General features: G+C 37.5%; 1 protein-coding gene across 2 annotated transcripts in view; it reads left to right on the forward strand.

Annotated features, from left to right (window-relative positions):
• Nucleotides 1–23,465, forward strand: part of LOC149565262 (phosphoglucomutase, cytoplasmic) — a 97,833-nt gene that overhangs the window by 68,130 nt on the left and 6,238 nt on the right. For both annotated transcript variants that reach the window (XM_089818813.1, XM_089818812.1), the window contains exons 15-16: nucleotides 329–504; nucleotides 615–691. In XM_089818813.1, coding sequence (XP_089674939.1) covers nucleotides 329–504; nucleotides 615–691 — 253 coding nt within the window. The remainder of the gene's footprint in view (nucleotides 1–328; nucleotides 505–614; nucleotides 692–23,465) is intronic.

Here is a 23,465-nt window from a genome sequence, read left to right on the forward strand (position 1 = left end):
AAATCTCAGAAAGATTATCTAGTTAAACCAGGGAGTTTCCATTATTGAATTCCACAAGGGACCATAGAAGTGACTTCATCAAAAGAAGCATCTTGCTAAAGATATTGTTTATCTGTTAGAGATCAGAGAAGATGTTAAAGATATTGATTTGTTATTAGTGGATGCATACGGACTACAGGGTCAATGATATTAGAGGTCACACTTGAAATGTGAAGAGTTAAGGCATTTAAACAAAAGTGGAAAAATCAGGAATGATAACATTTTGTAAAATTTCATCCAAAGTAAAATTTGTAAAGCATATAATCTTCCACCTCTTCAATGTTTGCAGGTTCTGATCATATTAGAGAGAAGGATGGAATCTGGGCAGTTTTAGCATGGCTTTCAATCCTTGCTTTTAAAAATAAGGACAATCTTTCTGGTGGGAAGCTTGTCTCTGTTGAGGACATAGTCCATAGCCACTGGGCTTCTTATGGTCGTCACTATTACACACGTTATGACTATGAAGTAAGAAACTAGGACTAGTATATTGTTTTCATTTAAGGTTCCCAGGAACATAATTTGAGGATTCAAAAATCAAATACAATATTCATTAAATTTTACTTCTCCTTTCTCAGAATGTTGATGCAACTGCTGCGAAGGATCTCATGGCTCATTTGGTTTCATTGCAGTCTTCTCTCCCTGAAGTTAACAAGTATGCACCATCTTTTTGGCATTGTTAGTGAAATGCTAGTTTTCTTTCTTGTTGAACATAGATAGGCATAAAATTAATAATCACACTATTTTAAGCTATATATGAAGTAGTGAAAAATAAGCTACAACACAATTATTGTACACTTGATCAATGCTTATGGATTTGGTTTTGACTATAATTCTGTACATAGAAATTTGTGAAAAAGTGACTAAATATTCATCAATGAGGTAATTTTTCTGACACATTCTAGTTAAAATTCATTACATTTTCTCTGATAACAATAGATTATAATCCGAATATTCACAGCATTACACTCTGACAAACCACATCAGAATGGAACATTTTGCTATGATTATATGGTTTGAAATTAATCTTGACCATTGCATATTGAGAGTTTTCCACACTGCAACAAACGGCAGAATTAGCCAAAAGTGGGCTAGCCAAGGTTGACAGGCCAAAAAACTAAATGAGCTGCAGCTGCAGTTTGGGTGTATTCTTAAGATATGTGCCAAACAATTTTGTCAACAGAAAAATATATTGGTGAATGCATCACTAGTGAAAAAAGTTGTAACTATTTCTTGGAAGTTCAGCTGCAGCTGATTGAAGGAATTTAGAGTACTTTAAGCATTACAGATGGAAAAAAGGGCATAAATCATAGTGCTTTGTTCTTTGTTTAGAAGTAAATGTATGTACATAACTATCCTTCTGCCCAGGCCCTTTCAACATTTCCCATTCACATTCAGACAAACAAATGGACAAGTCCCATCTTGTCTCAACATGCCCGTTAACAGTCTATTGCAAACGTAGGCTATTTTCCTGCTTACATAGCATCTTCTGGAAGGAACAATTTACTGACAAGTAGACATAGAATTATTAGCCTGTGGAGTTGAACTTATTCAAATCCAATGGGAAGAAGTCAGTTATGCATGGCCTTCCTAATGGGGTTCCCATGATGGTTTCGAACAAGCAAAGTAGTCTTTTGTAAAGGCTTAAGTGGCTTTGTAGAAAAGTGCTTGGTTACAAATATAAGCCCATCAGGGATGGTAAGTCTAATTATATCAACATCCAATCCATCTTGGATGAACACAGCAAGGTCTTGAACAAAATTTCACCAAGTTTATCACCTAAGTTGCTGAATCAGAATGGGAATGGGTACGTGGGTACGGAATGCAGGTATAGCAGAAATTTTTGTAGGGGGTTGGGTACGTTTATGGTATGTTCATATGTCTGAGTGTGTGTGTGTATGTATGTATGTATCTATATATGCAGCTTAAAAATAGAATTAAGTTTAGAATGTCATATGCCTATACATATGCTAAACAAAACAGCTACAAATTTCAAATTTAGAAACATATCATTCTAATTTAAATTCAGGTTTCTGTATCAAGAAGATCAAGTCAGAATCTCATGGTAGATAAGTTCAGAGTTTGTTAATCAACAGTCTAGGTCTTAAAAATATCTAAAATATCAAACTAGAACTCTAAACATTTCAGCATTTAAAAACACATACCCCAGATGTGTACTCACAGGAGATTCGTTTCAGAATCAGATTCCGGTATGTTTTGTATCCGGAAACGCCCAGAAAAAGTCTCAAGATTCAGCAACTTAGTTTATCACCAAATCAAGTTTTTCAACATGTAATTGAGCAAGAGGAAGTAGAAAAATCTATTATAACTACACCATATCGCCATCCTGGATGGTACGAGGAAGAGACTGAGAAGACAATTAAGGATTAATTGGCCATGGGACACATATCTCCCAGTTCGAGCCTCCATTTGCTTCATTTGTGTTTTTTGATGTGTATTGATAATTAAGCCCCAACAAAAAGACAATCAAGAATAGCTGTCACATATCCAAGATCAACGAGTTCATAGATGTGCTTGATGGTGTAGTGTACTTATTGAAGATTGATTAATGGTCAGGGTATCATTAAATGAAGGCTAAAGACGAGGATGTCCACTAATTAACTTTCAAGTGTCTCTAGGGGCACTATGAGTTGATTAATGGTCAGGGTATCATTAAATGAAGGCTAAAGACGAGGATGTCCACTAATTAACTTTCAAGTGTCTCTAGGGGCACTATGAGTTCTTGGTCATGCCATTTGGGTTAACCCACTGACCACCTCAGTGAGTTTATTTTACAATTGAGATGTTTGTTGCTAGTCTTATTTGATGACAGCTTGATTACATTAAGCCATATCATATTTGGGAAGTAAGATTTGTGCGGAAGAGGTGAGGATGGATGAGGAAAAGATGAAGGCGATACAAGAATAGCCAAACACTTTCATATTTGAGGGTATTTGTGGGTCTATGCAACTACTATGGGAGGTTTATGAAAGAGTTTTAATAAGTTGCAGCCCCATTGATAGATTTGACGAAGAAGGCCTTCTTTTGGAGCATTTTAGCACATAGAGCTCTTGACAAGCTCAAGGAGGTAATAAGTTCATGTTTTGTTTTGCCTATTCTAAATTTCTCACTCTGATTTTAGATGTGATGCTTTATAAGAGGGAATTGTGACAGTTTTGATGAAAAATAGACACACTTTAGCATTTGAGAGGACAAAGTTATAAGTACAAAGTGGTTGATAAGGTCATTCTTTGAAGATTCAAATGTAACCTGTTCTACAATCAAGGGCGAAGGAGAAAATTTTGAGGGCATACCGTAACACATGATTTACTAGACATCCTGCAAGACATACAAGCAAGAGACATAATGGGGAGTATTTTGGTTAGTCAACAAAACAAAATAGAGTATGTATTTTCAAGCTGTTTGTTGCAATTCCCATATATCTCAAATGAAAAATTGGAAAGAGTATCTCCATGGATTTCATCACAGAACTCCCAACAATGCAAGGTAGGGATTGTATTTATATGATTATTGATAGGCTAACTAAATATGGTCATTTTCATCATATATCCTTATAAGGCTCCATAGAAGACAAATTTGTTCTTTAAATAGGTTTTTAGACTTAATGGCCTGCTGAGAACCATGCTTAGTGACATGGACAACAGATTTATTAGCTTGTTTTGACTAGAATTTGTTTGATTGACAAGTAAAGGAGAATTGACTCCCAACACTAGCTATCATCCATAAACTGATGGATAAGTGGAAATTGTGAATAGATGGATAGAAGGTTGCTTGGGAAACTATGTCATAGGGCAGCAAACAACATGGTTACATGGCCACACCTTGGGGAATATTGTACGATTCTACTCATCGCATGTATAGCTAGAACTTATTTCAAGGCACTGTATAGTCATGATGCCACTTCATTCATATTTGATTATTCTAGTCAGAAGACTAATAGTATTACAGAAGTAATTGATAAATACTTGCTTGTTATTAATAGAGACCAGACAATCAATTTATAGAAAAGAATGAAATGATGTTTCCTTAGGAAACGATCGTAAAGAATAGAAACATTCTATTCTAGAGAAAGCAAAAAACGAAAGCAAACTAAAACTAATTAGATATTTACAATAGATAACCATTAACTAATAATAGACCACTTATCTATTATTGGAATACCCTCCCTTAATGGTTAATCTATCTAAAACACCAAGCCGTCCTTTGAATTTGACAAACTTATCAGGACCAAGAGGCTTGGTGAGAATGTTTGTAGTCTCATCTATGGTAGGAACATATTGCAAATCTATGGTCCCATCTTCAACTAGTTGTCGTATGTAATGACAGTGAACATCCACGTGCTTGGTTCGTTCATGGAAGACTGGATTTCATGCTAACTTGATAATGCCTTCGTTATCAAAAAACAGAGTTGTCGGTCCTATTGGTGACATCTGCATATCCCCAAGCATCCGACGAAGCCAAACAACTTCACATCCTGCCTTAATAGTCCCTTTGTAGAGGAGAAAGAAACTGCTTGCTACTTCTTACTGGTCCATGTGACTGCATTGGATTCCAAACTGAACACATATCCAAATGTTGACTTCTTATCATCAACAAAGCCTGCCCAATTTGAATCTGTGAACCCATTGAGTTTAGGGTTAGAACTTGAAGAGTACAAAAGTCCATAATCTGAAGTGCCTTCACATAACGAGGCACACACTTTGCTGCCATCTAATGATCAGCCTTAGGAGCTGTCGTAAAGTGTGAAATATAGTTGACTGCGACGCTGATATCAGGCCTGGTAGCAAAGAGGTAGATGAGGCTGCCTACTAGTTTCCTGTATGTAGTATCATCAAGCGAAGGAGAATTAGACTTTGCTGATAACGTGAGACCTTTCTCCATAGGTGTAGATGCAAGTTTGCAATCCTGCATACGGAATTTGTGTAACAGGGCCTTGGCATATTTGGATTGAGAGATGAATATACCAAAAGATTGTTGCCAAACTTCAACACCTAGGCAATAATGGATGAGCCCAAGGTCAGTCATATCAAAAGACTGGCATAAGTTCTGTTTGATTCCCTGAATCAAAGATGCTGAATTGCCAGTGATGATTAGATCATCCACATAAATAACTAGAAGGATGATGTCATTATCAGTAGTCTTGATGTACAGATTTGAGTCTAAAGGACTCCTCTTGAAGCCTTGATCACTGAGGTACTTATCAATTTTTATGTACCATGCCCGAGGGGCCTGCTTCAAGCCATAGAGAGCTTTTACTAATTTGAGAACTTGATGGTCTTTACTAGCAACTTTGAAACTAAGAGGCTACGTCATGTAGACCCCTTCATGGAGATCACCATTCAGGAAAGCACTCTTGACGTCCATCTGATGGACCTTCCAGCCAAACTATGCTGCCATGGCTAGGACTAATCTGATGGTGCTCATCTTTGCAGTAGTAGCAAAGGTCTCCTCATAATCAATGCCTTGATGCTGAGAAAAGCCCTTTGCCACTAAACGAGCTTTGTACTTATCCAAAGTACCATCCGATTTGTATTTGATTTTGTAGACCCATTTGTAGTCAATGGGTTTCTTCCTTGGTGGAAGATCAGAAAGGACCCAAGTGTTCTTCAGTAGGCTCTGGTGTTCAGATGTCATGGCTTGTTCCCACTTTGGAATTCCTTTAGCCTCGAAATATGTTTGAGGTTCGAACACACTGTGAATGTTGGCCATGAGAGCAAAGATAACATAATTTGTAGTTTTGCTCTTTTTCCAAGGAGTTCTCCCATCGATGAGCTCATCATCACAAAGATCAGCAAGTGTCTTAGCCCACCACTCAGGCTGAATAGGAGAATGACCAACATTAGTACCAGGAGATGCTTGATCAGCAGGATCCTTATCAGAAGAATCTAAATCAAACTCAGGTGAAGCATCTACAAAGCAATGTGATCCTGCAGGAGAAGCCAGAGGTGTCTGTACAGGTATTACTGGTATAACTGGAGTTGCAAGAGCTACTGGAGCCCTCCCATGAGGTGCACTTAATGGAAGCCGAACTCCCGAATCATGAGCCTGCATAGGTTGGTCTTCTGGATCAGGAACAAGAGAAACAGGCATGAAAGGTCCTCATTGCTCATCAAAGACCACATCACGATTGTAGATGAGATGAGATGTCTCAACATCGATCAGGTGGTAGGCTTTGTGAAGACTGCTATATCCAGCAAGCATTAGTTTCTGACTCTTGGTATCTAACTTGGTGTGTGAAGCATTAGAGATCCAAACAAAAGCAAGGGAGCCAAAAACCTTCAGGCGACTGATTGTGGGCTTGCGACCTAACCAGGCCTCTTCCAAAGTTTTACCTTTGACTGCCACTGTGGGTTACTGATTCAATAGATAAACTGTAGTGTTAACTGCTTCTGTTCAAAACTACTTCGGAACATGTCTGTGTTCGAGCATGGATCGAACCATCTCGGTGATTGTCCTATTTCGACGTTCAACTACACTGTTCTGTTGTGGCGTGTGGGGTGTGGTTAATTGGCGTTTGATGCCATGTGTATCCAAGAAGTTGGAGAAAACATTAGAACAAAATTCCCCCCCATTGTCTGATCTAAGAGTAATAATAGATTTCCTAGACTCTTTTTCAACTAAAGGTTTAAACTTCTGAAATACAGGAAATGCATCTGATTTCTTTTTAAGGAAATACACCCACATTTTTCTACTGAAATCATCAACAAACAACAAAAAATACTTGGACACAAGAATAGAAGAAGTGGCCATAGGGTCACAAATATTGATATGTACAAGCTGAAGTACCTAAGAAGCTCGCCATGAGTCGCCACTGGTAAAAGGTGTGTGATGTTGTTTCCCAGCTTGGCATGCATCACAAACTCCAAGCTATTGAGTCTAAATCTCTGGCAATCCAAGAACAAGCTCATCCTGAGCAAGTTGTGAGAGATAATGCACATTTAAGTGCCCATATTGCTGATGCCAAAGTGTGCTAACAAAACACCTCCGAGCAACCATAGCTGAGTCTTGAGAATCACTAGAGTCAGTAAGTCTGAAAAGACCATGATCCATAAGACCCACTGCAACAATAGACTTAGTTGCCTGATTAGTGATGGTGCACTGATGTGAACTGAAGGTGATTGCCAAGTATGGAGAATGTTGTAGCAATTGACTGATTGAGAGTAGATTTAGTTCCATCCTTGGAACGTAGTACACATCAAGGAATATGAGATTCCTACCTACAGACTGAATCTGAATGTTGCCTTTGCCGACAATCGTGTACACTTCTCCGCCACCAAAAATAACAGAGTTTGAATAAGGCTGGTAGTTAGTAAACTAGTTTCTGTGGTAAGTGAAATGATGAGAGACACCTGAATCAATGTACTAGGCAAATGACTTCACATGAGCTGCAGGTCTTTTAGCCATGAAGGCGTAAAAGACAGATTCCGCTTGCTTAGTGTGCTCTGCACTGTTCGCTTTGGCCTGTGAACTTGATTGCATAGACTGTGCAGCTAAGCGTTTTCGACATTCAATCTTCATGTGTCCAAACTTGTGGCAGTAGTTGCATTGAATGTTCTTTTGAGAACCATCTGATGCTGGAGCAGAAGACTTCTGTTGAGATGGCTACTAAAACTTGTCTTTATCCTTGTAAAATGATTTCGCAGCAAAGGCTTACTCTGTGGAGGTGGAATTGGAGCTGCTATCGAATTGTTGTTTCCACTGATCTTGCTGAAGCAACAGGTGCAAAGATCAGTGAACTTCAAATCAACACCAGAAGATGTGATGTTGAGAGTCTCAATAAAATGCTCATAGGATTTTGGTAAACTCCGAAGAGTGACAACCACAATATCCTCTTCCTCTATCTTGTGACTGATGGCAAGTAATTGATCACGGATTTCCTGAATCTGATTCAGGTGTGCTCAACCATGAAAAATGGACGACAACTCGATTGAGCTCTCGAAAAACCCACCAAGAATCTGGAATCAATTTTTTTTCAAACCCAAAAATTAAGGTTTCGGGCAAAACCCTATTCGGTAGCAAAACAAGCTCCAAATAATGGCAGAATTGAGAAAAAACGTTGCAGAACCAGACCAAGAACTAGGCGGATTTAGAACTACAGCTGTTGGGTAAAGGTTGTGGCAAGATTGATAGGGAAAAAAAGTTTTTCTAGTTGATTGCCACTCCAAACGAAAAAACCAAAGATGCCCGTTGCAAATTTTCTATAGCAAAAAAAAATGGTGGATGATTTGTAGTAAAAAACGAGCCTGAGGAATTGTGATTTGGCGCTTGCAAGATGATACACAATTTGTATATTTGCAAATGGATTTTCCAGTCATGAGCTACAAAATTGTTGCAGTTGAGAGGCAGGGAAAAAATCGCGATTTGGAGCTCCAGATTTTTTAGACGTGATTTGCAGGAAACCCTAGCTCAAGATGTTAGTCTGATTCGAGTTTCTCCAGGCAGAAAACCCGAGGCGGGTTTTAGAGAAAATTGACTGAAATAATTTTGAAAAAATTTAAACAGATAACTTCAAGAAGAAATTATAATTTTTTTCGAAAAAATTTAAGTGTTAGGTCTGATACCATATTACGAAAGTAATTGGTAAATACTTGCTTGTTATTAACAGAGACCAGACTGTCAATTTATACAAAAGAATGAAACGATGTTTTCTTAGGAAACGATCGTAAAGAATAGAAACATTCTATTCTAGAGAAAGCAAAAAATGAAAGCAAACTAAAGCTAATTAGATATTTACAATAGATAACCATTAACTAATAATAGACAACTTATCTAATATTGTAATAAATAGTGGTTAGAGATTTGATTACAACCTATAGAGTATAGACAATCTGCCCTCAAGGGAAGTGCTACTGAGAAGTTAAAGCCATGATTTTATGGACCCAATAAAATCTTAAGGAGAATTGGTGAGGGTGCATGTGTTGGAACTTATATATAACAATAGAATTCATAATATTTTTCATATTTCATGCCTTGAGATGGCCAACTTGGACAAGAAGTCAATCCCCCGTAAGAATTGGCCCCACTTGATGATGATTGGAAATCCATTTTAGAGCTTGAGGCAATTATTGATGTAAGAGAAAAAAAGTTGAGAAACAAGGTTATTTTGAAGTATTTGGTGAAATGAAAGAATCTTCCTATAAGAGGACATTGCATGGGAAGGAGTGGAGATTTTTTAACATCCAAATTTGAAATTACTGTGGAGATTTTTTAGCATCCAAGTTTGAAATTGCTTGAAGGTAGAAGTATCGTGTTTTCTCATTAGTTAAGTCGGCCAACCATGAACAAAAAGGTGCTTATAAACAACAATATTAGTTAAATAAAAATAAACAAATAAAATATAATATTTGAAAATTTTGATTGTGTGCTTAGATTTGGGCTGACTAATATATTTAGTGTATAAAAAGTAAATAGTTCTTTTGTTTGTTGGCCTAGCTTAGGTCCCTAACATCAATTTTCTAATAGGTATAAATGGTTCTTGGAGGTTTTGTATGGGTTCCTGGTTTTGGGCTGACAGATGTTTTTAATGTATAAAAAACAAATAGTTGTCTTTTTGATTGTTGGCCTAGCTTAAGATCATAACAATAATTTTCAAATAGGTATATCTGGCTTGTTGGTTGTGTAAAGCATGTGGAGGTTTTATATGACTTTTGAGTTCTCTACTCAAGTTGGTTAGTTGGGGGGAAAACCCTAGCTACTAACTCAAGGCAGGAAACAAACCTTGATCTGGAGTCTTACCCTTTTTTTCTTTAATTGATAAACAAGACACCTCAAACTTCATTTTGAGGATTGAATTCTATTTAACTTTGCACAATTCTGTTTAGGGATGCCATTTAGGGGTGGTTTTGTAGCTTAACTTGCACACAACATTTGGGAAAAACATATTTAGGTTTTGGTAGAAGTTTGGAAGAGTGCTAAGATACTAAATTACTCATTCTAAGGTTATCCACTTGAGCAACAAAAAGGAGACATTCCCTCAACATTTGGTGTACATAATTGGAACCGCATTGATGAGGAGTGATAGGGCTATCAGGTTCTTTACTAAAAAATATGATGGACTCCTAGCTTTTACTCCTTGTCCGAATGGCACCAGAATGCTTCAAATGAACTGAATCTTAAAGCTGACTTAACCAAAGGTTCCAAATGCTTTAGGATGTTTGTTCCAACTTAGAGTGAAGTGATTCAACAGGGTTGAGAACCCCACCCCTTGGTTTTTATAGCAAACTCCAACTTTCACCTTTAGGCCTAGTAGCCCCCAATTAGCCCTCCTGAAACTATTTTTGGCTGTTTTTTCAAAATGTTTGCAAACAACTTGAAAAACAAATTATATTTTGAGGCACCCATTTCAGCCTACTACAACATATAAAAACCTTAGATGGTGTTGTTTTGGACCGTACCCTGCTGTTCCACACCTGGCACTGTTTTTAAGCCCCAAAACACCCACTTCTACAAAGGAATTACTCTAAATACTTGTCCCCAATCTATGAAACTTTGTACGATTTTGTATTTTGTCCCAAATCAAAAGATTCCACAATTAATTTCAATCCAAAATATCAATTTGTATGAAATTCGTAAAACCCTCACCAAAATGCTCCAAAAACAAGGGTTTTTCAATACAACGACTTACCAATGCTTCCAGACTCATATGAAGATTCCTACATCTTGTCCTTGATCATGTGAAACTTCTCCACTCATTAAAACATTGTCTTGTTCAAGCATATCCTCTTCTGCTATAGGCTAGCCTCACTTTCCAAGCACCCAAATCCATCAAACTCTTAGGGTACCCTGCAATCCTTAATCTCCTGGCACATTTAGTGTTAGAACATTATAATACATGTTAGAATAAGTCCATTTCCTGAGAATCAGATGGCCATTCAAGAAATAGACTAAGTTAGTTTGATCCCAATCAAAACTATGTTAATGGAAACTCAAAGCCTTACACCTGTCAGCGCTAAAACATGAATATGATTCAAAACCTAGGTTGCATGGGTACACGTACCCACACCCCTTGTATGCCTACCCACATACCCAAGTACTCGGTATATGTACCCGAAGTACTGGGTACTTAGTGGAGAGCATCATAGCTAAGGACCTTGATTAAGATTTATGTTTTTTGTTTCAGTTTTTTTTTTAGTGTATCAGTGTTGTTTATCAAGCTCAATAATTCAGTAGATAATCAGTTTAAAACTTTGATACAATACTGATTAACGGTAAACTTTATCACTGTTCAAGACAGTAGTGTTTAAAGTCTGCCTTCATGTTATGCATCTAACCATTTATGATATATTATTATTACAAACATATTGCAAATCTGAAACTGAAAACAATACATTACATTGGCAAACTTTACTACTCTTGTTTTGAAAAACCATTGTCATGACTCGGAATTTCAAATTTTCTATAAATATTAAATTATATTAAAATAAGCTTGATGTACGCAAGTACCTCCATCCCCTATTTTGGAAAATAGTCGTATCTGTACCCATAACAGTACCCTAAGTACCCCTGTGCTGTTCCCATGCAAACACTCAAATCCAATACAGAATTCAAATAACCATCAAATTTTGCAAGAAAAATTGCTTTTATTGCTTCATAAATGAACAATCCATATAATTTGAGTGCCAATCTTCTATCACTGCTCATTCATTGCCTTGATCAGGCTTATATGAGTGTATTTCAACCTCCCAAATCATTAAAAATAAAACTTAATTTCCCTCCTAATTTTCACTAGCCGTTATAATTTGAAAGTATAACTTACAATTTATTCTTTTCTCCTAACCCCTCAAACCCTATCCACTTAGGATTAATACATCATTATTAATTGTTTAAATCTATTCAAACTCCTTAGGGTGCTATTGAACCCCTTTTACAAAGATTTGGTCGTAGGGTCCTCATTAGGACCTTTAGGACAATTAACCATTACATCATTATTTTTGCCTTCAAATGCCATGATTTCCTTTGATAACACCTAGTTGACCTTGTTTGCTTCAATATGCCTTCCTTTGTCCTTTGTCCTCATGCTCCCATTGGACGCCTTGGGTGCACCTACGATTTGAAGGAAAAAATGACTAGATTTATAGGTGTTACTATAATGAGAAGTTGCTCCTCTTGTGTAGGTAGATTTGAACACTCAACTGCCTTGCATTCAAGCTAGTTGTGACCTCAAATCTATTGTTAGAGGGTTTTATGCTGGTGTTTATAAGGTCTTGTACCTAGCTAGTTTCTAGTAGGGGACTTAGTTGCATGACTTAAGTCACTTAGGTCTTTAATGTTCTTGGTTGTCTAAATATTTTATCATATCTTTATGACACATATTTAGTTCAAGTTAGCTAGGTCATTCAATATCTGATTAAGATAGTTGTCTCATTAAATAGAATTAAGACATTATAATCTTGTCTGATCCTATGTTTTAACCTTGTCTTTATACTCAAGGCCATCAAATTGTATTTTTTGTATTCAACTAGTATTCAATGAATTGATATTGCATTTTTTAAGCAAGTTAGTCTTGAGATTTATTCTCTTGTGGAGGATAGTTTGGTCTAGCAACTAATCCAAGGGGTACTAAGGAGTCACCATTTACTGCTACATGTTATTAGAGCTCTGCTGTTATAGATTCCTTTGCAGAATTGACATTGTTAGGCTTGAAAAACTTGTTGGGTGTAGATTGAGGTTTAAAGGACCTCATAAGTAAATCAAGAGCATGTAAGAAAGTCAAGTTTGGCTTTTATTTCATCAAATTTCATTATGTTTTTCATATTTGCAATGGTTTCAAGTAGGTTTAAAGTTAGATTTAGGAGGTATCTGAATTTCCAGAGTAGTCTAGGCCAAATTGACCTTACCATCATGTCTAGAAGACTCAAAAACCTAAGTATCAACTAAAAGATAGTCTAAATCCGAGATTTGTCTAAGGGGGCATCGGAGTTTTAGGTTACTCTACAACACCCCTAGGAACAAATGAAAGATCAAGATAAACTCCACAAGAGAATGACAAGACAATTGCATTAAGATGCAATAATGATATTATTGATAATGGACATGATTAAAATGTACATAATAGGCCTGCATATATAGGCAAGGCAATAATAGACAATGATAAGAAGCTGATAAGCTATTAGCCTATTACCTATAGAAGGTGGAATCACATGTCCACCAAAAGTAGCTCATCCTCCATTATGCAATTAAGTGTCAATGATGAGGATGATAATGTGACATGTGCACTAAAAGTGGATCTCACACAAAGTGGAACATCACCACCTATTGTAGAATTCTCCTACACCATGTGCTTAATATAGGTGCAATCTCCTAGGTGTCCCAACAACAAACTACTATACAATGCATTATCGTAAGTAAGCTTAAGTTAATTATAATTAGTGAATATTTAATTACAACCCCCCCACAATGCAAGATGGTTCCCAACTACTAGGCCATGTTATGTACCTATGTACAATATGCAATGCAATTCATGAAATGCAATCTCTTATAAAGTGGAGAAAGAGAACCTCATGGGAAAAAAAATTCTCCTCCAAAAAGTGAAATGAAAACACACAAGATGCATGGATAGATGAAGTACTCAAGACCTCCCATGGACTACATACATCATGTATATACAAGTAGTGATCCCCCCCCATAGGAAGGATAAAAGAAGGCATCATATCCCTACCCCAATGAAGAACCTCCTGGTATAATGGTGGGTGTTTGAAGACAAAACATAGTCTAATGCCTAGAAACAACATTTCTTACCTTTGGAAGAAGATGTACCAAGTACAAATGCAAGAACACTTCTCATTGTGGATGGAAACTAGGAAGTGGAATCCAAATGAAGTACGAGGATGATGCCATGAACCAATCCCTATCCAAATGAAAGGAGGAAGAAGTTCTCAAAATATGTATCTCTAATGTTTGAATAGGTATCTCCAAGCTCAAATAATCTATCACATCATCAAATTGAACTATGAAATGTGCCAAACCAAGTAAAGGAGAAGAATTAAGCATTTCAATCTCCAAAGAAGGTGAATAAGTAGTTCCCACTCTAGCTAACTTCTCATCAAGAAGAAGATAAACTCGTCAAATATATTTCCCAAATCTGAAATTTGAGACTACACAAACAATGAGCCAATATATGGCAAATAGGAATCCCAATTAGGAAAACAAGTAGATATCTCTCGTAGTGACTCACGGATGTCACCAACAAAAGATGATTGTGAGATCTCAACTAGTCAATTATGAACCTCTGAAGCATCTGCAATTTCCTCCAAAGGATTACAACCATGGGTTATTTGCTTTGAAGAATAAAGAGGTGCATTGGAAAGAGCAGCATCAAGAGATGGTGAAGAATTGTGGACTTCATATAACTCTTGAACAAAATTCTAGCAAGCAAGAGGATCCTCAGAGTGACAAATAGTCTCACAAAAGTCATCAACATTTTCAGATATAGCATAAAAAACTATAGCTCAAAACGTTCTCCAAATAAAATGATCCCCTTCACAAGGAACTTCATTATACAAATAGGGAAATAGATTATAAATATTTCCCATTAGATGATGCTCACTAAGATAAGTGAGAATGAGTTCACTCCAATACCTATGGTTCCCTTTCTCCAAAGTGATTAAGATAACCAATGATTACATAAATGAGATCAAAAAAATGAGTTTCAAGTGTAAAATATCAGCATCTAATGACAAACCACTAAATCATACCTACACGTTTGCGATGTTGATAAAAATCCCTTTCCATCAATATCTTGTTTGCTGAATTTGGCCTCCATTTGCCCTAGTTATGAGGAAAAGAAGGAAAAAAAACACCCCTTTGTGAGGCATACAAGCGGTTGGATTTAGGCACTTGAAGGCCAAATTGGCATGCTTTAGGTCGCTGATATGACCACTATCTCAGCAGAGACGAAAATAAGTGCTATTAGCACCGGCCCCACCACATCATTGTCAGCAAACAACTTGCTTGCCACTAAGCCCAAAAATCACACAAGGTCGAGAGAGAGCACTATTATATTTATTGGGACAAATTTTGTGTCTCGGAGAATGCTGGATTATTCACCACAAAGCTCTAAGGGTCTGTTTTGATCAGGGAAGATGACGAGAATTGGCTTTTCCATAATCCAGATTTGAAAATTTTTGCTTTTGTTTTAAAATTGACAAAATGGAATTAGAATACCCGACTTCTAATTTTGCCTCAAAACCAAGTCATCATATTTCCCTCTCTGGACTAGGAATTGAGATTTAGTACTCAGTTACACTTTTCGGGGAGTAGATAAAAATGAAAATGGACTTTTTTTTGCCCCCGAGCGTAAATATATTGCTTTGTTTACCTAAAATATTCTTCACTGTTTTGTCTGCTCTTCATTTTCACTGGGTAACATGGGTCCCAGCAGTTCTTGTTGTCGGGTGCGATTCCCCTTTTGTGGTCATTCTTGCGAGCCCAAAATCAGCAACACAGGCATTTGTTCAGAATATTTTGCTTCATCATGCAGAAATTTCCACCACTACAATTGACGTAGACAACCACTGTGCAAAAGCAATCTTCAAGGCATGCCTGCTTACAAGAAGCTGCATCTGCGAAGTTCAATTGTCTGCAATCAATTCCATAAAAATCTACATGCTCAATCGTATACATTTCTGTACCATTTCCCCTGCAACTCTGATAAAGGAATGTGTGAACGGCATCCCTTTGATGGGTTACCATTGTTCACAAAGTGAAATCCCGGAGGACAACTGCAATTACTGGAATTGCTCTTGAATCGGTAGATTCCATTGAAACCGCAGTTCACAGGCCTGCAAGGACTGCCATACTCCAGAGCACACACAGTTATGTCGAAGAGTAGGATAGAAACATATAACAAAGGGAGTAGCATTCTCTTAAGTCCCATGCACATAGACACAGACATAGCTATGCAATGAAATATGTAAGCCAAGTTCATGGTAGCCAAATCAAATAACAGATCTGCTTCAAAGGACAAAAACTTGTTGGCACATGAAGTTTCTGTTGATGAAATTGCCGGGCTTGACATGGGAGAAGAGTTCGTACTTGATTGGATAGTCTAAATTGTAATTTACAGTTTTGTTGCTTTAAAATTTCCCATGTTGGCCATGTGATTGTTGTTTTCTTGATATATGTACAATGCATCAATGCGAAACAACTAGATCAACCAAGAAAACAAAGAAATATTTGCATCTGACTTGTATAGACAGGGTGAAGAAAAATATCCACCATTATGAAGGTAATCATAAAGGCTTCTGTTCGTCTTCATGAAATGTGTGTGCTCTGCTTTGAGTTAGTAACACATCTTGGTTTGTTCAAATTCCAATTCCAATTTGAAGAACCAAACAGATAAAAATTTATCTCCCCACTCATCTTCCAAGTGAAACAAATGGTTCAAGTAAAATCCCAGAAACATGAATCAAGATTTGCAAAACCTTGATTTGACGAAATCTCGATTTCTACAATTCCATGAACCAAACGGACCCTAAAAGAAAATGAGCTCTTCTCAGCAGTCGGATGACCAAGACACGAACATCACACCCTTAACGTGATTGAAAACCACACCTCCGACCACTATCAGTGACCTGCTGATGGTGCAAACATGTTGTCTTCACAACCACATCGCAACCTCCCCTTCAATGTTGAGCTCTGCATGAACTGCATACGACAACAAATACTATCTATATGCAAAGAAAGTTGATGTGCTGCCAGAACTACAGTGCCTTGGATGTGGCAGATCAAGACTATTGTTGCAGAGAGTTGGTAACCAAATGGACCTACTTGGATCTATAAATAGTAAATACCTTTTCTGCCCACGTGGTATTTCCTTGCTGGACCATGGTCCTATATGCAAACTGCTGCAGTAAGGAAGACAAGCTGGGATGCGCGAGTGGGTCTGCAGATCTTTGATGTGTCAGGCTTTGACAGGTGTCATATGCCACTCTGGGGTGATTATTGACTGCTGCGGTTATAGGAGCTCTTTGTTTGGGATCTCCATGTGAGTACATGAGTTGTCAATGTCATAGGTGGGCAGTGGTGATAAGAGTGACTTCCGCCAAGCAAAGAGACCGACCTAATTACTTCAGGTCAGTTGGAGAAGAGTCAGAATTGTGTGCACATCAATTGTAGATGTAAAGTGATGAGCAAAATGCCGCGCGAGGTCATTAAGGCATAATAGATGTCAGAAAGCTACCAACCCAGGAAGGCTTGATCCAAGGATAAACACGGCTTTTGTTGAACCATACCCAACCACAGTGATTTGGGGTGACTTGGATCTGGCAAAAGTAAGGTGATGTAGATAAATTGGGCACCAACCACTGCCAAGAATGATGCAGTATAAACGTACTGAGATATATGGTGACCACTACTGTGTGCAAATAATCCTTTTTCTGTTTTTTTTTTTTTTTAATAGCCACTTCACAATACTTGCAAGATAAAGATGACCATACAAAAAAATGAGAAATTATTTTGCCCAAATTTGATAATGTTGCTGCAACTATCTATATGAAAGCCTTCCAAGTCCTTACAATGGCTATATTTTAACCGAAGTAACGAGAATCAGAATCGGCAAGGCCGAATCAAATTGTGAATCGGCCATGAATCAGAATCGCTGATTTGATTCACCGATTCACAAAAAATCGTTTGGCTTGAATCGAATCGCTGAATTGCATGAATTGCCACGATTCTTGGAAGATTTTAACTAAGATCTAATAATGCACAGAGATAAAATAATGACAAAAAGTAATTTACTAATTTCTGAATTGTGCAAATTGGGGAGAGGTCAAATGGTCTTTTGACTAAAAACATTTTTCCACAAAAAACAATTTAACCAGAATATAGGCGTATTTGTAGTCACAATTCCTCAGAATAACCTCTTGGATATAATGGCAATGCCCAAATTGTCGAATTCTGCACCCACAATTGAGTTAATCCAAGATTGTACTTCTTGAGAATAGGTCTTCACACCTTCAGAGGTTTGATACCATTTTAGAGTTTTAGGTGACTCTACAACGCCCCTAAGATCAAATGAAAGACCCAGATAACCTATACAAGAGAATGGCAAGACAATTGCATTAAGATGCAAGAATAATACTATTGATAATGGACATGATTAAAATGTAGATAATAGGCCTGCATATATAGGCAAGGCAATAAGAGACAATGAGAAGAAGCTCAAAATCTATCACCTACACAAGGTGGAATCACATGTCCACTGAAGGTGGATCATCCTCCATGACGCAATGAAGTATGTGCGATATGATGAGGATGATAATGTGATATGTGCACTAAAGGTGGACCTTACACATAAAGTAGAATGGGATAACAATTCTCATCACCTATTGTGGAATTCTCCTACACCATTTGCTCAATATAGGATCAAACTCCTAGGTGTTTCAATGACAAACTACTAGGTAATGCATTATCCTAAATAAGCTTAAGTGAAGTGTAATTAGTGAATATTTAATTACACAAACAAAAGTATTTTTGCAATGTTCAAATATTTTGTATAAGCATATGGATTCATATTGTACTAATCGTTATTGTAACAGAAAAAATCCCTATTACCATATTCTTGTGTAGATTCTTGTGTTCCTGTGCAATTTTTATGTCATTGCACTTTAATCTGCGCGTTCTTTACTCTTTCTACATAATGTGTAATCCTCTTCATCGGTTGTTTATTGTTTAAATCATATTTATCAAAAAATTGATTAAATTTAATTTTGCAATCGGTTTGTTTAGCATTGATCCTGAGCCTCTTTTTAATCCACTCTGTCATATCAACTATCTTTGGCCTTGAAGGAAGGCGCTAACCGCCTCATGGTGTCACAAGCCCATTGCTGAGCTTGCCACCATTGTTGTTGCTTGTCGTCAGGAATGGGTAGCCTTATTTTTTTCCCCCAAATCTACATAATTGAGGTCATATGGAGAACCAAGGACTGACTGATTTTTTAGCCCCAGATGCCTATCTTATCTCCTAGGTGCCTAAAAGGAATTATTTTCCTCTCTTTTTGCATCTAGCTTCATCTAGTTTGCAGTGGTGTAGGTTATTTTCTAGCGTTTTGTTGTTTGATGACAATAATTGTTGTTTGCAGTTAGATCTTCATTTTTGCCTCTTAAGCCCTTAACTTTTTTCCACTCTGATTTTCATGATTCTTGTGGCGTTGGAAAGGTATTGAGAACTTTATCAAGCCATTCATGCATTTTTTCCAGATTATGTACCAGGTGTTTATATATAGTTAATGCAGTATTTTCATTTGGGAGAGCTGCTTGGACATTTTGGCTGTTGGGGGAAGTGATGTTTTGATCTGATCACTTCATTTGATGTATAGATCAATGTTTTTTAATCATTTGAGAAGTGTCATTGTTGTAATCATGGGTTAGACAACTCATCCTTTTGTAATAGTTCTGATTATGGACAAATACGGCCTCGGCAAAAAGGCATCCTAACACATTGCATGTGGGTATAAATCTTCTGCCTCATCTTTATGGGTTCATTCTTGAGCCAGACACAACATGGAAGACATTAGTTCGGAGTAATCAGAATGATCATATCTTAGGATTTGTTGGTTTCCAATTTAAATGTAAGCATCTTCAAAGAGACCTACAGTCAATTTTAAGGAATCAGGTGTCCGCACACAGTTTAGACCAAGATTTGGGAGATTTTTGGAGATCCACATAATCATCCATTCCCAGATGATCATCAGAAATCCTCGTTCCACTTGATGATGTTGACAATCTTTCTTTCGATGATGATACCTTGGAGGAGATTGAATATGATGCAGAACACGAGAGTCTTGATGATCTAGAGACTTCTTATGCAACTCCTACTTTCACACATTCATCTTTTGTTGTTGGTTCATTGAGAGCTAGTGAGGCATTGCAACAGGTATCTTATTGTCTTCTTGGTTGGGATACTGTCTATCATTCATTACATCTTTGTTTGTGGAGTCCCACATTTCAGATTTGGAAAACCAAATTTATCTCTCCTATTTGGTGATAGCTATGGTACAAATACTGTCACTTCACCTTTGTCTTCAGAATTAGTTCAAAATCAGTTTCCATTTGTTCCTTGTTTGTCATCTCTTGTTGTGATTGGGGAAATCATTGATTGAATATTCATGATGAAGATATTGTTTTTGAAATCTTGAGTATCATTCACTTCTCCATACATTTATGCTTGTTTGTATCTCCTGTTTGAAGAGGAGTTTTGTTCTCATAGATTTTCTCGTTTTCTCTGTTTGTGAGAGATTTGTATTGTAAATGGGTACCTAACATAGTTTTGGAGCTGAGACTGTGATGTCCCCTTCTAGCTAGAGACATCACTTTAGCTGGTGATTAGCCTATCAGAGACCCTCGTAGGCTAATAAGATTGGATAGAGGGTCACCTTGGTGTGGAGATCCTCCAAGGACCAGAGCAGAGTACTCTTCTGGGTTGCCAGAGTTTGTTTATGATGAGTTTTCCTTTGAGTTTGGCTTGGTCAGGCTATTTTTAGCAGTTTTGGAGTTATAAAGATAGACCCTTGCTATTTTTAGAAAAGGGGTATGGTCATATGCAGTTCTATCATGTTAGCTCCCAGTCCAAATGACATTCAAAAATGTTGAGTAATAATGGAGATATTAATGTTTATTTAGTTAAAATAAACATTATTGGTTTTGAGCCTATATTGTTAAGTTATAATATATAACTTAAGTGAGGGTCATGATATCATAAAAGGGGCCATCGTTTCAATTAATTGTGGGTCCAAGCTTATGGAAAAATTAAAAGGGATTTTCTAAGTTTTAATGTAATAACATTTTTTTATGTTATTATTATATCTTTTATCCTACATTGAGCGTGGAGACTCATTCTGGAGTTGAGGAGTCCTTATAAACAAACCTTGTCTTCCTTCAAAAGGAGGTTATGAGAATTGCTTAAAAACTTTGCCTTGTGAAATTTCTTGAAGTTGTGGCAACAAGGGTTTCTACAAGTTTGAGAAGAATTCAGACTGTGGAGAACGTAGTATCTTCAGAGTTGATGCAATTTGAGGGTGTGAAATATCACTTGAATTTTGCCTGTGGGTTGACTTCATACTGGAGTCAATATTGTGTTTTAGTAGGAAAAAAGTGGATGAATCTGTTTACAGGTTGGAAGGGGTTATAACAGTAGCTACAGTGCCGTGAACAGTGCGCTACAGTACCGCAAACAGTAACATGCTACAGTGCCGCCGTGAATAGTGCTCTACAGTGCTGTGAACAGTACAGTGAATTAAAAATCAGAGATTTAATATTGCGGTTTTTGATAGGTGCTGCCCAAGGAGGAAGCAACCAACAGCGTGGTTGCATATTGGAGACAAAAATCAGGTTTTTTTCAACTATTAATGATGATGTTTTTAATGTATTCTTCTAGCAATAAGTATTGTACATACATTAGGAGCCATCTGAATAAATGAATTTGATTAGCATTATAATCAGATTTGAGTTATAATTTTAGGTAAGATTAGTTTTCAATATTTGTATCTTCTTTTCATCAACTCAAAAACCCAAAAACAGCTTAAAACATTAAAAAACAAACCAAAAACAATCATTACACCCAGGGAAACAAACAGTGATCAGCGTAGAGCCTATTTGGGGTTCTTACATTGGTATCAGAGCCTCATTCCTGCCATCCTGAGGGTTTGGGGAGTCATATGCAGCCATTGGAAATTGGACCACACAGGTACCATACTCGTAGGAGAGCTTTGATTGAAAGAGAACAGTTACAGGAAACAGGAAATATGGAAGAGAGGCATGATGGTAGTCCACCTAGAAACAAGAGGAATAATGATGATCAGGATACCAGAGAATTCTACCGTGCTATGGTTACAGGGCAGCAGCAGATGGCACAGGCATTACAGGCACTCACTACTATGGTAGAAAGGATGAACCCACTTGTTAGACAAAATGGGGAGCCGGGAGAACAGGGAGATAACAGGAGTGCTATAGGTAATCAGAGACCACAACGGACCCATTCCAGAACAGTTGATAGGCCTACACGCCCTACATTTGTTCCGGAGGAGCCAGAAGAAGCTCCGGTAGAGGAGGCGACAGGAGACCCCATATTCGCAGATGCACTCATGGCTGCAAATGATGAATGGGAATTATTAGCTCCGTAGGTTCGGGAGAGGATTACCTTTGAACGCTTTGTAAATCAGAGGAGAGAGCATTACAGGTCACTCAGACAAGATAGGAGGCCTAGAGGTCAAAATAGTGAGCTGAAGAGGGCTACAGGCAAGCTTACTATGCTTACATTTGATGGGAGTGGTAAGATGACAGCTCAAGCTTGGATTCATAAGCTTGACACATTTTTGGCACTGAGGCCAATGACAGAGATTGAAGCTATCAAATATGCCACCTTGCATTTGGAGGGAATAGCACATGATTGGTGGTACCATGGTATGGTAACACTTCAACATAACCAAGTGACAGAATACCAGGACTTCGTGGATAGGTTGGTTGAAAGATTTGACAAAAAAGATCCAGAGATTTACTTCCGGGACTTAGCACAGCTGAAACAAACAGGCAACTTGGAGTATTTCATTGGTGAATTTCAGCGGTTGGCAGTCATGGTGCCAAACATTTCAGAGCATAGATTGATAGTTCTTTTCATTGAGGGCCTATCCGAACCACTGAGAGGTTGGATAAAGGCATTTAATCCTATTTCTTTATAGGAAGCGATGAAAAAGGCAAGAAGTATGGAATATGCAGTCCCAACAAACAAATTTCAGTCCAAAGGAGCATCTTCTAGTAAGGATAACAAACCATTTTATAAAAAACCAGAGAGAACTGATTTTAAAAATGATTCTAAAGATAAAACTCCAGCACCTTTTGACAGGGAAACATTAAACGATTTGAGGAAGAAAAAATTATGTTTCTATTGTAAGGGAACCTATGATGCAAACCATGATTGTCCTCTTAGGCCAAAGGGAAAAGCTAACAGAGTTATGTGGGCATACTATGAGGAATTAGAATCAGATAATTCAGATCAGCAGTCTGATATAGAGGAAATAGATGGTGAAAAAGAGGAAGACAAGGCTGAAAACTTGTCTAAAATGGAGTCCAAGGATGGGGAAGGAGATGGGCAACTTAGGGAAGCTCGTCTCACTAGTATTAAGCAAGAAGGGTCATTCCGGATGAGAGGAGTACTTGTTGGACAGCGAGTCATAACGTTGGTTGATACAGGTGCCACTCATAATTTCATTGATGCTAGGATGGTGGAAAAGCGTGGCATACAAATAGAGGAGTTTGGGGGAATTAGAGTGAGGGTAGCGGATGGCTATGTCCTCAAATGTGATCGTAGAATCACTGGACTCCCATTGAAAGTTAATAATTATGACTTTAAGGCAGATTTTTATGTTGTACCTATGGGAGATACAGATATAGTTCTTGGGATGAGTTGGTTGCAC

Source organism: Cupressus sempervirens, chromosome 3 (assembly GCF_028749045.1).
Source record: "Cupressus sempervirens isolate cs-2001-9-10 chromosome 3, ASM2874904v1, whole genome shotgun sequence".
Taxonomy (NCBI): domain Eukaryota; kingdom Viridiplantae; phylum Streptophyta; class Pinopsida; order Cupressales; family Cupressaceae; genus Cupressus; species Cupressus sempervirens.